The 12,834-nt window shown below is 40.2% G+C and overlaps 1 protein-coding gene across 3 annotated transcripts in view; it reads right to left on the reverse strand.

The window, feature by feature from the left end:
• Positions 1 to 12,834, reverse strand: part of MTHFD1 (methylenetetrahydrofolate dehydrogenase, cyclohydrolase and formyltetrahydrofolate synthetase 1) — a 74,828-nt gene that overhangs the window by 50,114 nt on the left and 11,880 nt on the right. For all 3 annotated transcript variants that reach the window (XM_037832546.1, XM_037832545.1, XM_037832547.1), the window contains exons 3-7: positions 7,335 to 7,394; positions 6,874 to 6,927; positions 5,172 to 5,308; positions 4,922 to 5,022; positions 2,980 to 3,116 (exon numbers count right to left, since the gene is read on the reverse strand). In XM_037832546.1, coding sequence (XP_037688474.1) covers positions 2,980 to 3,116; positions 4,922 to 5,022; positions 5,172 to 5,308; positions 6,874 to 6,927; positions 7,335 to 7,394 — 489 coding nt within the window. The remainder of the gene's footprint in view (positions 1 to 2,979; positions 3,117 to 4,921; positions 5,023 to 5,171; positions 5,309 to 6,873; positions 6,928 to 7,334; positions 7,395 to 12,834) is intronic.

A 12,834-nucleotide genomic window follows, 5' to 3' on the forward strand; every position in this document is an offset into this window, starting at 1 on the left:
GGATTCTGGGTATGTAAACTGTCACAAGTCTGAGGATTGATTGAGGGGCCATGACCTTCTGATTTTGTGATTCAAGTCAGACTTTGTTCACTTAACCTAGAATTCTTCTGCTTATACAGATCAAGTAAGAATTTCACCATAGGTCTCTGCAAGTCAGAATATTCTGATCACTGCTTTGTCTCTGCTGTCCATTATGGTAGCCACATCCACCATATTATCTTTGGTGATTAAATGCTGCCTCTTGACTCCTGCCAATCTGGGATCTGATCATCCCCACTGTGTTTTAGGATCCAAGTTCAGTGGCAGCAGTTCCCACAGTAAACTATGAACTACAGAAAAGAGCAACCACAGAGCTCTTTAGGGATGAGCTGCTCTCACAAATTTATTTCTTATAGTCCTGGCGAAAGATGTGTCTTCTGGATATTCCTGGGGTGGGTGAGCAGATCTTACATGATAAATTCACTCTAACATTCCAGTATCTCTAAGCCTTTGGATCCCCTCATCCACATTATACCAGGGCAGTTATGGTATTTTGACTTCAGGTAATGTAGGCCACCTTTTGGTCCACACTTTAGCCAACCACCCAAACAAAATGTCAGAGCCCTTTCTAACCCTTCAAGATATGACACTGAATCCAGAATCTCTTCTTAGTGGGCCCATATCAACAAATTCAGCCTGATCCAACTTTATATTCCTTCCACCATTATCATTCTTAATATCCATTCTCACACGTATTCCCCTGATTTCTGTCTATTTTAACTGGAAAAATCATGCAGTTCTTTTGGAGTATAGGACACCTCCTCATGGGTCACACTTTGTCTCACCATTAGGGGCCTGCTGAGACTTCAATCTAATTAGGGATCTGGAAGGAAAGAAGGGTGGTGGGCATGAGTCATGAGAGTAATTAGCAGTGTCTTGCAAGCTAACTACCTTAGCGCATGCCATTATAGTTTCATCTGGTAAAACAAGGTTAATCTCTTCAGACTGAGGTATGAGAGCTGTTTCATCAGGGGAGGCAGTTACAAATTCATCAGACAAAGAAGACCCAACAGAATCTCAGGTTTCAATGTCCCCACAGTCATCATTATCAGCCCATTATGTCCCCACTCCAATTTTCAGAATCCCATTCCTTCTCAATCAATGCCCTCACTTTAACAGCAGACACCCTTCAAGGTTGAGAATTCAATTTCTATTGTAATCCAGCCATTTGCACAATTAGATTTTGGTCTGGTTTTCAGAAATGTCAACTCTGCAGGTACAAGAAATAAATTTCTTTCAGGGCACACAGAGAAACTTTCATGTCCTTCATGCAGCACTTGAGCTGGGAATTTGAAGTCTTGGGCTCATCTGTTTCTCTAACAACTATATCCAGCATATTTAGGAATAACCAGCCAACATCATAATATTTTTAAGTCCATAAACTCTGTTTAAGGTATCAAATACATTGTCATGCATCGCCTTGCCTCTTATAAGCATTTGAATAGCAATATTCAATGGTGATTATTTTGCATATCTCTATTGCCAAGTCATGCTATGGACTATAAGTGCTATCTTGATCATTAGAAATAGAATTATTAGTGGCTTTTAATCTAATCAGATTAACCCGAAACCCCAGACCCAACTCAGAAATATCCTCAAGATCATCTTTTAAGAACCACTCCTGGTAGCTAAATCTGTATTAGTGAAGGTCATCCAAAGAAAGATACTGACATATACATGTAAATATTAAGAGATTTATTATTGGAATTGGCTCACGCAACTGCAGGGATTGGCAGGTCTAAATTCTGTAGGGCAGACTGCAAGTTGGGAACTCCCATGAAGGTTTTGATGAATTCCCCAAGAGAAGCTGGCTGGCTTAAGTAGATACATAAATTCTTCTTTCTGACTGTTGAAATCATCAGTTCTCCCTTTAAGGCCTTCAACTGATTGGAGATGTAATCAGCCATAGATGAAATCAACTGACTAATGATTTAAAACCATGCAATACCCTCATAGTAACAATTAGGCCAGTGCTCGCTGGACCAAACAACTGGACACCATAACCCAGTCAACTTGACAGATGAAATTAACCATCACAGGGACAATGAATAAAATCTAGAAGTGGAAAGGACAACCCTGAACTCTATTAAATTCTTGGTTGTCATCAGCTATTTCACAGATTATTGGGTTAAGGCCTAATATGGAGGCCCTATGTTTCTGACAGTCCTTCATATGCTGCACTCATTCCTATATCGCCAGGAAGCTCCCCTTTCACTGCACATATTACCACACGAGGAAAGTAATGAGAACATGCAGAATAGGGATGAGGACAGGCTTGGAGCAACAGGCTGAGGGCCCTGTCCTCGAACTATGTAACATCTTGAGATAGCTCCCTATCCTACAAAATGTGTATCCTACCACCTTGCATAGAGCATTGCTTTAAGCGGATTAAAAGCAATGGGTCTCTCTTCCATTCTCTTCCCACATTAAGGAAATTATGCTTTCCAACTGATGTGTAAGTGAGAGAATTTGTGGGCTCAGGAATCTAATGCAGGGTTCAAGAACAAGCTGCTACCAAGGCCACAGGACCACCATCCATTATCCCCTCTGGAGCACTTCCACCTCTGAGGCTGTGCATGACCACTGGGAATAATATGGGCTATGGCTGCCAGGGTTCAATCTTAGTTCCTATACTTATGTACCATGAAGCAGACTGGTGCATAAAGTGTGTAAGCGGAACTAAATCTGAATCTTAGTTCCTCTGCTTGCTAACTGTGTAAACTTGGGCAAGTTTTTAATCTGAGTTTGTTTCCTCATTTTATAAAAAAGAGAAAAACAACTCATAGAATTGGTACTGGTGTTAAACAAGATAATGAGGATAAAGCATAAAGCACATGGCAGCGCTTGGCACTTAAATGTTTGACATTCTCATTATGTGAAGACAACACTCTGCACCCGCTCCCACAAGTAACATCTTCTACTCTTTTGTGGACTCCTTACCTCCTCATCCAGGTTAACAGTCTTGGAGTGGCAGGTAGTCACTGTGGCATTGTTCCACAGAAGCAAGTCGTGCATTGGGGCACCCACTATTTTACTGCGCCCAACCACCACTGCGTGCCTTCCAGCTATCTGCACCCCTGAAAGAAAAGCCAGAATGCATCAGAGTTGTCTGAAGGAAGCTGCCCTCCTTTGCATTAAAAACAAGACAAAATAGGTTCTTAGCATTCAACAGAAACCTTCCTAAAAACATTCCTTCTTTGGTGAGAATATTCTCAACTCTAGAGTTTTCAGTTACAAATTGGGACTTGTACATGTGTTCTTGCTGTGGGTTTTTGAGAGCAGCCTAAGCCAAGATCCATTCTTGAGTCATAGAGGAGTAGGAAGAAAACCTACACTAGAAGAAAAAAGAATCCAAAACCTGATGTTTAGCTAAACAGCCATATGGAAGAAGATATCAGATTAAATTACAAGGGAAAAAGTTATAACAAATAGGGTGCATGTAAATGAGGTAGAAGAAAGAGAAGAAAATTAGATTAGTATGGGTAGTTCTTTCCAAGTTCACTAAGTATATTTAGGTAGTTCCTCATCCAAATTTCCCTTTTGGCCTAGGGGCTGAAACATAGGGTTATTTGCAGACAACTGATAAAGGAGAAATTTAACTGTAATAGAAAGCTTTTTTGTTTTGTTTTTGCCTACTCAGTATTTGTTCTTCTGGCAATATATCAATGTCCTTTTCAGGACTGACTCATATATTCTACTCAGTGGAGATGGTTTGGGTGAGCATCTAATAGAAGGCAAGTGATCACTTCATCCTCTTGTCCAATGAGATCCAATTCCACAACAGTTAGGCAAAAAGATGAGGCAAGGCTAAGGCTGCTTGGGGCCACCAAGTGAAGCATGAGAAGGAAAAAAGCAAAAATAAGATCTAAAAGACTTAGGTCTTAGCCTCTCTATCCAGTGATGGCTGAAGACAGTAGACCCCTGCTTGAGAGAGTTTATGTTTTAAATTTTGCCAGTTATATAACGTTAACTTTATCAGAAAAGGACAAGCTCTTATATAATGTTAACATCATGAACATCTAGGAGTAAATACCTCAAAATGTGAAGGGTTTCAAAGTTATCTTGCTACACTTTTCAGGATTTAGCAAAGGTCCATAAGCTGGCTTAGGGCAAATGGTAGTTTCACTCTCACTAAGAGGAAGTGGGAAGCCTACAGCTGCTGTAGTGCATGGGATTTTTAAATCACATTATAACATGCTGTTTGCTAAATATGCTGTAGAATATCAATTTAGTTGTGAGGCTGAACAGTAATAGCTCTCTAAGGCTTATGGCTTGACCTTTTCTTGCCAACCACAGACGTTTTCATTTATGCTTTGGGGAAAATAAGCAGGCCAGCACTTTCCACTTGAAACTTCTGACCTATTTCCCTCTAACAGGACACACCTCCTTTTAAAAATAGTCTCTGCTAAAAGTATTCATGGTGAAATTAAAATACCAACACACTGACTAGGTAATGGGGAATTACCGCCAACTGCTCAAGAGATCCATTTCCAACCATCTGTCTAGCCCTAGAATTACTGTGGAGACTTGGTGCCCATTTCAGGAGTGGGGACTTTTCACTTTATGCCCTTTGAACTATCTGAATGCTTATTATTTTACAAGTTATTTTTTCACAAAAATAAACTGCTTCAAACTCAAATTAACTTGGGTTCAAATCTTGGCTCTGCTGTTAACTAGCCGAGTCTCTTGGAAAAGTTACTTAATGTCTCTGAGCCTGTTTTCTCAGCTTTTGAACAATAACAGTAACTACCTCATAGAGTTAAGCACAGGCACTTGTGCCAATCAAGCCCATTTATTAACGGCCTCTAATATACCTCTTCTGTATCTATAGGTCAAGACCCGGCTCCAAGAAATGATGCTTTGGTTTTTGTTCGTTTTTTACCTGTTTCTTTGATGAGTTCCAAGCATCCCTTAGGTGTACAAGGAATAAAACAGTCATTTAGGTCACCTCTAGCAAGTTTTCCAGCATTGATGCTAGTCAATCTAAAGCAATGAAATAGATGAAAACAAGGGGGAAAACAAAGGCAATCAGGTGTTTCTACTTTTTAGGAGCAAATATTGTGTATTCTCGAAACAGAAATGCATAAAAACAGAACCATGCAACACAATATAGAAAGCCAAGCAACACTTACCCATCCACATCTTTTTCAGGTACAATAGCGTTGATCACTGCTTCAGTGTTAATGGGATTCTCTGAATCTAAAGGTAGCTGCACTAAGAACCCATGTACAGTGGGGTCTTCATTCAGAGATATAATGGACTTTAAAACCTAAAAGTTATACCATAGACAATTCAAAAGGTCAGCAAAAAACTTTCCAAGTTAAAAATCAGTTCGCCCCTCTCGCTGCCCTCCCACTACATGGGACCTGACTCCCAGGGGTGTAAATCTCCCTGGCAATGTAGGACATGCCTCCCGGGGACGAATCTGGACCTGGCATAGTGGGATTGAGAACATCTTCTTGACCAAAAGGGTGATGCGAAATGAAACGAAATAAAGCTTCACCGGCTAACAGATTTCAAATGGAGTACAGGTCACTCTGGTGAACATTCTTACGCACTATACAGATAAAACACTTTTAAGGTTTTAATATATTGGAATAGCTAGAAGTAAATACCTGAAACTACTGAACTCCAACCCAGTAGCCTTGACTCTTGAAGATGATGGTATAACACTGTAGCTTACAAGGGGTGACAGTGTGATTGTGAAAACCCTGTGGATCACACTCCCTTTATCCAGTGTATGGATGGATAGAGTAGAAAAATGGGGAGAAAACCTAAATGAAAAATAGGGTGGGTTGGGGGGTGGTGGTGAACTGGGTGTTCTTTTTCTATTTTTATTTTTTATTCTGATTCTTTCTGGTATAAGGAAAATGTTCAAAAATAGACTGGGGTGATGAATACACAACTATAGGATGGTACTGTGAACAGCTGACTGTACACCATGGATGACTGCATGGTATGTGAATATATCTCAATAAAACTGAATTTAAAAAACAAATCAGTTCACCCCACTTTCTCCCAGGAGGTTAACTGTAGCCCTTTCAGAATGTACTTCTCCTCTTGAATCCTGAGAGCAAATCTATTTTAACATGGAATGTGTCTCCCAGGTGTCTGGGAGGAAATCCATCAAACAAAAGAGCTACGAACTTTAATAACTTATACTGCAACAGTAATACCTGTGCAGCTATCACCCAAATCAAGATATAAAGAAGCACTGTCCAATAATACTTTCTGTGATGATGAGAATGTTCTGTAATGTGCACCTTCTAATACAGTGGCCACTAGCCACAGGTAGCTACTGAGTACTTGAAATGTGGCTAGTACAACCGAGGACCTGGGTTTTTAACTTTATTTCATTTTAATTAAAGAGCCACATGGAGCTAGGGACTACCATATTAGACAACACAAATACAGAACATTTCCACACCCCCAGGAATTTCCCTTTCCTGCCTGCCCTTTCCCTTCAATCTCCCTATCTATAGGCAACCAGTTCTGACTTCAATTCCCACTGATTTGTTGTGTGTTCTTGATCATCATACAAATGGAATATATATTTGGTTTTTAAAATGTCCAGGGATCCATTTTTAATGAGCATAATGGATGGTTCAGAAGCCAGCGGTGCCATAATCACACTGTGAGTAACAAATGTTCATACCCTAGGACTGCAGCATTGACTCTGAGGGTATATTCAAGGATTTTCTGGAGGCAGTCTTTGAAGAACTACCTGGAGGGCTGCGTATGCTCAGTGTATCAATCCCTAAAGTTCTTCTAAACCAAAAACCAGAGAGGAAAGTACATCAGCTGCCCTTTTAATGGTCAATGCACAGAACTCACCTCAGATTCTGTGGCTGTTCTTGGTAACTTAATGTGAGTGGCCTTGATCCCAATCTGCAAAAATGAACATTTAAAACAGGAAAATGGTAAGTGAACTTGAGATATGGACCCATTCTTTTACAGATATGACTAAAATAAAACTAGGAGGCTTTGTCATCATTTCAACTTTATGTATTCTGAAGCATTATTCTATTATTTCCGACCCGCTCATCATTTACTATTTGTTTCCACTGCAAATTTCATGTCCATTACTCTTGCTGAAATCACTGATGAGAAAACATTCAAGGGCAAACTACAGGTTGGGTCCTAGCTCTAAGGCACCCTTTCTGACTTGCAAAATAAACAAACTTACGTCTCTGTAGGGAACAGAAGTTTGAATGGGGAGAGGCACAAAGGGCAAAAAGTAACAGGCAGGCCCAGGGTGGGAGTGGGGGTGACGGCACCACAGGCCTAGGTTTTACCTCTTGAGCAGCCTTCAGCTTCACATTTATATAAAGATTTGAATCATCTCTGTTGCCAACCTAGAATAATAAATACATGCAAATCAGACGATTAGGGAAGGTTAAGTGTACAGAAAACTTCTAAAATTTTAGTTTTGATAAAAGAAATGTTTCATCATGCGACTTTATTGCAGAGAACTTTTACAGGAGAATGCAGAGGCAGGATGGAGATATGAACACAGGTAGTATTTCAGGACCTCTCCCAAACGCCTGTCTGATTCCCACTAAAACAGCCAAAGAAAAAGTACAGGATACTTTCATCTACATTGGAAACTCAGCCTATGCTACAGGCCTAGCATAAACATGTAGAATTTCAGCTTGCTATCCAGCCGTACCAAAGCAACAATTATCATCAGGAAGGAAAAACACCTTAACCCAGAGAAGCAGAACACCCAGAGGGCACATTTTGTACCCTCCCCTCCCATATCCCCACTCCCTCCCTATACCCACCCCACACCCCCTCATTTCCCTCAGGGCAGTGGAAAGGCCAGGCCCAGCAGCACAGAGAAGAGAAACCAGTTAGGGTGGGTCTAATTCTAATTAGACTCTAGCAAAAGAGGAAAGTGTGGTACAGAACTCAAATCCTTTGGACCATTATACTATGCCCCACTATGTTTCTTTCATTTCTTTAATAACAAGCATACTAATGGTTTCTCATGGTAACCATTTACCTGTAAAATGTGATTTTACAAACATTTTTATTTTATAACTATTTGATTTTTACAAGTATTCCAATAGTTTACATTTCTCCTTTTCAAGGCCAAAATAGTCTCTTAGGGTGATAGGCCACAATAATTTTGGTTTATCCTGTACCACAGTGAGAAAAGCAGAAGGGTCTTTGGTAGCAAAGATAACTTTAGTATGGTCCTTTTCTTTTTTTTTTTAATTTTATTTTGAAATAAATTCAAAGTTATAGGAACAGTTGCAAAAACAATACAAAACCCATACACAGAACTCCAGCATTCCCAGACCCCCCTCCCCCGATAGCCCAATCCACTAACTTTAACATGTTGTCACACCGCTATTTCTTTTCCTCCCTCCCTATCTATCATCCATCATCTATTACTCTGTCTTCTGAACATATGAGAGCAAGCTGCACACATCCTTGAACAAACACTACAATTCATATATACAATTCCCATGAACAAGAACATTCTTTTATGCAATCCCATTAAGCACAGCTAAGAAGTACAAGAGATTCAACAATGATACAAAGCTTACATTCTATATTTCCTTTTCCTTATGTCTCAACTGTGTCCCTTTGAGCCTCCTGTCCTCCATCCTCCAATCCCATCCAGGTTCATCCTTGGCATTCAATTGTCATCTATTTAAACTTTTTTTTTTTTCCTCAATTGTGGAAACATATATACAGCCTCAATCTTCCCATGCCAACCCCTCCTTAGCCTTCCATTAGTGGGATTAATCACATTTAGAATGTTGTAATGCTATCACCTTCCCACCATCCATTACTAGAAATTTCCCTTCACCTCAAACAGCAACCCTACACTCATTTCTTAACTCCCTATTGCCCTTTCCCCCATTTCTCATAACCCATAGTCTACTTTTCATCTCCATGGTCATATTCTCTGATAATTTCTTTGTGTTTACTGTGGGGCTTAAAATTAAACTTTTAAATCCATAACAATCTTGTTTTTCTTTGATACCAACTTAATTTCAATAGGACACATAAACTATGTACCTATGCTCCTCCATTCCCCCACCTTTATATAGTTCTTGTCAAAAATTACACATTTTACACTGAGTTCAAAACCACTGATTTGTGATTAGAGTTTGTGTATTTTATATCATGTAAGAAGTAAATAGTGGAGTTACAATTCAAAAATTATTGACTTCTATTTGTATTCCATTGTGGTCAGAGATTGTGCTTTGAATATGTTCAATTGTTTTTTTGTTTTTTTTTTTAATTTATTGAGGCATATGGTCCATTCTGGAGAAAGATCTGTGATCACTAGAGAAAAATGAGTGTCCTGGTGATTTGGAATGTAAGGTTCTACATACGTCTGTTAAAGTTCTCTATATCTCTTTCTCCTTTCTTTGTTTCTCTGCTGGTAGGGCTCCCTTTAGTATCTGAAGTAGGGCAGGTCTTTTATTGGCAAACTCTCTCAGCATTTGTTTGTCTGTGAAACATTTAAGCTCTCCCTCAAACCTGAAGCAGAGTTTTACTGGATAAAGTATTCTTGGTTGGAAATTTTTCTCTCTCAGAGTTTTAAATATGTCATGCCACTGCCTTCTCACCTCTATGGTGGCCGCTGAGTAGTCATAACTTAGTCTTATGTTGTTTCCTTTGTATGTGGTGAATTGCTTTTCTCTTGCTGCTTTCAGAACTTGCTCCTTCTCTTCAGTATTTGACAGTCTGATCAGAATATGTCTTGGAGTGGGTTTATTTGGATTTATTCTATTTGGAGTTCACTGGGCCATTTATACTTTGTGTATTTATATTGTGTAGAAGGTTTGGGAAGTTTTCCCCAACAATTTCTTTGAATACTCTTTCTAGACCTTTACCCTTCTCTTCCCCTTGTGGGACACCAATGAGTCTTAAATTTGGACATTTTATTTTATCTATCATATCCCTGAGATCCTTTTCAATTTTTTTCCTCCATTCTTTCTTTTGTTCTTTCATTTGCTGTTCTGTGGACCTCTAGGACACTGAGTCATCGTTCAGTTTCCTCTAATCTTGTATTATAAGTATCCAGAGTGTTCTTAATTTGGCCAACAATTTCTTTTATTTCCATAAGATCTTCTATTTTTTTATTTAATCTTGCAATTTCTTCTTTATGCTCTTCTAGGGTCTTCTTTATGTCCTTTTTATCCTGTTCCATGGTCTTCTTCATGTCTTTTATATCCTGTGCCATGTTTTCGTTCCTCGACTGTAATTGTTTGATTAATTGTGTCAAGTACTGTGTCTCTTCTGATATTTTGATTTGGGTGTTTGGGATCAGGTTCTCCATATTGTCTGGTTTTATCATATGCATTAAGATTTTCCATTGTTTTTGGCCTCTTGGCATTTGCTTTGCTTGATAGGGTTCTTCCAAGTTGTAAAAAAACAATACCAATCTAATTTTTCAGAAATACAAGTTGGTGGCGTAGACTTTCTCCACCTAACCAGCAGATGGCATCTGCGAGTCACCTATACCTCTCAAGTCAGTTCTCCCCAACTCTGTCTCTGTGGTGTGTGGGGAAATGATTCTTGTGGGATGCAGTTGGTGAACTCAGGTTGGGTTTGTTCTTGGAGCTGCCGCCCTGAACGTGGGGCGTGTGTCTGGGTGGTCAGGGAGGCAGGGCAGCTTTAATATTCAAATCTCCCAGGTGTTCCCGGAGATTCAAGGCTGTTCCAAGACTCTAAGCCTTCATTTCAGTTTTGCCCCAGATTTTCTCTGTCGCTCACCCACAAACCACTGGCATTGACGCAGCATCCCTGGGTTTTCTGAGCAGGGCCCCCTTCTCAGCTGTGATCCTCCAGGACCTCTGCTGAGGGAAGGCTGTGCTACAGTCACTAGTGCGCATTGTCCCTCAAGGGAAGCCCCAGGCCACCGGGCCGTGCAGGGGCGCTCTCTGCCTGATGCAAAGATCAGCCTATAATTCTTGGCTGGTGTAAGCTCTGAATGAAAGGCAGGTAGTAGAGCTGGGCCCCACCCCTTTCCTCTTAGAGAAGTTAGACGCCTTAGGGGGAGGTCATTAGCATTTCAATGGTCTCTGCCTGTGCTATACCCTTGTCTGGGTCACAGAACTGGGAACTGAAAATGGCTGAGGCTTTCTACTCTGAGTCGAAAAAGGAACAGAGCTAGTCTGAGGCAATCCTCCGGCTCTCCAGGGTCAGTCGTCACCCTAAGCCTCTGTCTACTTGTTGGGGATTCGTACCTCATAGTGAGCAGTTCACACTCACTAATTAAACCCCCAGTTGGAGCTCAGCTGAGCTATATTCGCTGGTTGGGAGAAAGCTTCTCTCTGGCGCCATGAGGCTTTGTAGCTCGGGCTGTGGGTGAGCGGTGTCCCAATTTGGATCCGCAGTTCTTACTTACAGATTTTATACTGTGACCTCGGGCATTCCTCCCAATTCAGGTTAGTGTATGATGAGTGGACAGTCACATTTGTCCTCCTGCAGTTATTCCGGATTATTTACTAGTTGTTTCTGTTTTTTTTCAGTTGTTCCAGGGGGACTACTTAGCTTCCACTCCTCTCTATGCCACTATCTTAGATCCGGATCGTATGGTCCTTTTTTAACAGAGGAACAACTATGCCTTTGTAAGAGAATTACTTCCAGACCTGGTCATGTTGATGCTGTAACTGGTAGCTCCCCACAGAGCTCATTAACACGACCTTAACCCTTGTCTCAGTTACCCTTCATACAGACAGTTCTCAGGTTTGCAGTGTTAATATGAATTTTAAGATAGACAAGGGTCCCTTGAGGGGAATTTGATGGTTCTACGGATCATTTTCACCTCTCACTAGCCACTTACCTGTAGGGGTATCCTGGAATTTTAGTGTTTCTCATGTGTCCTCTTTGGTCATTTCTTATATATTCTTTACTCATCCCACCCCACCCCCCCCACCCACCAACCCACTCCTCACTGACCTGGTTACCAGATTTTGATACATGTCTGGGATTTCTGGATAAAGTAAGAAAGGAGCAGTTCTAAATACAAGAATAATTTTTTTTAACATTTTCATTAACGTTTATAACTATAATTACTTACTTAGACTTAACTCTGAGCTGAACAGGTTTTATTGCTCACTGCCTACTCTTTTTAATCACAACTTCTCTATTCTAGAGTTTAACTTCATTCATCTCTCAGGTGGGTGAAATGCAACCATAAGTAACTTTTCTAGAAAAGGCATATAGGCATTTATCTCAGTCTATGCCAATCTGAAAATATCCTGCTGCCCTCGCAGGATGTATGACTGGGTATGTTGCCTACAAAGCCTAAAATATTTACTCTCTGGCTTTTTACAGAAAGTTTGTCCACCCCTGGTGTAAATAAAAAATTTCCCTAACCTGTACTAGAATAGGACTTTGGGGGGGATGGGGAGGGGCGATGCAATTCACAAATCTGCTTCAAGGAAGAAACTAGCATTCCTGATAAAAGGCTTAAGTAATTTTCTGATAAATGTAATGGGATTAACATTTGTTCTAGAAAAACCAGTCTTCCATCCACCCAGGTTTTGTCAGTCAAGAATCTACTGTTCTTTAGGCATTCTTTTTACATCTAGTCTAAAAACGATTATATAACCATTTTTCCCATATAAAATGCCTGTACTGAGAGTGAACCTTTGAACTGACTTCTTAGAGGTTTTTCCTTTTGCATTAGGATTATAGTAAAATTCTGACATATGCTCACAACTGTAACTATTTTTTAAGTTTTCTTTTGAAGGTTTAGAAAAATTCCTTCAGAAATATCCAGGCTGAAAACAGTTACCTACAAGAGGAGCAACAAATGACTTC

This window comes from Choloepus didactylus, chromosome 4, assembly GCF_015220235.1.
Source record: "Choloepus didactylus isolate mChoDid1 chromosome 4, mChoDid1.pri, whole genome shotgun sequence".
Lineage (NCBI taxonomy): Eukaryota > Metazoa > Chordata > Mammalia > Pilosa > Megalonychidae > Choloepus > Choloepus didactylus.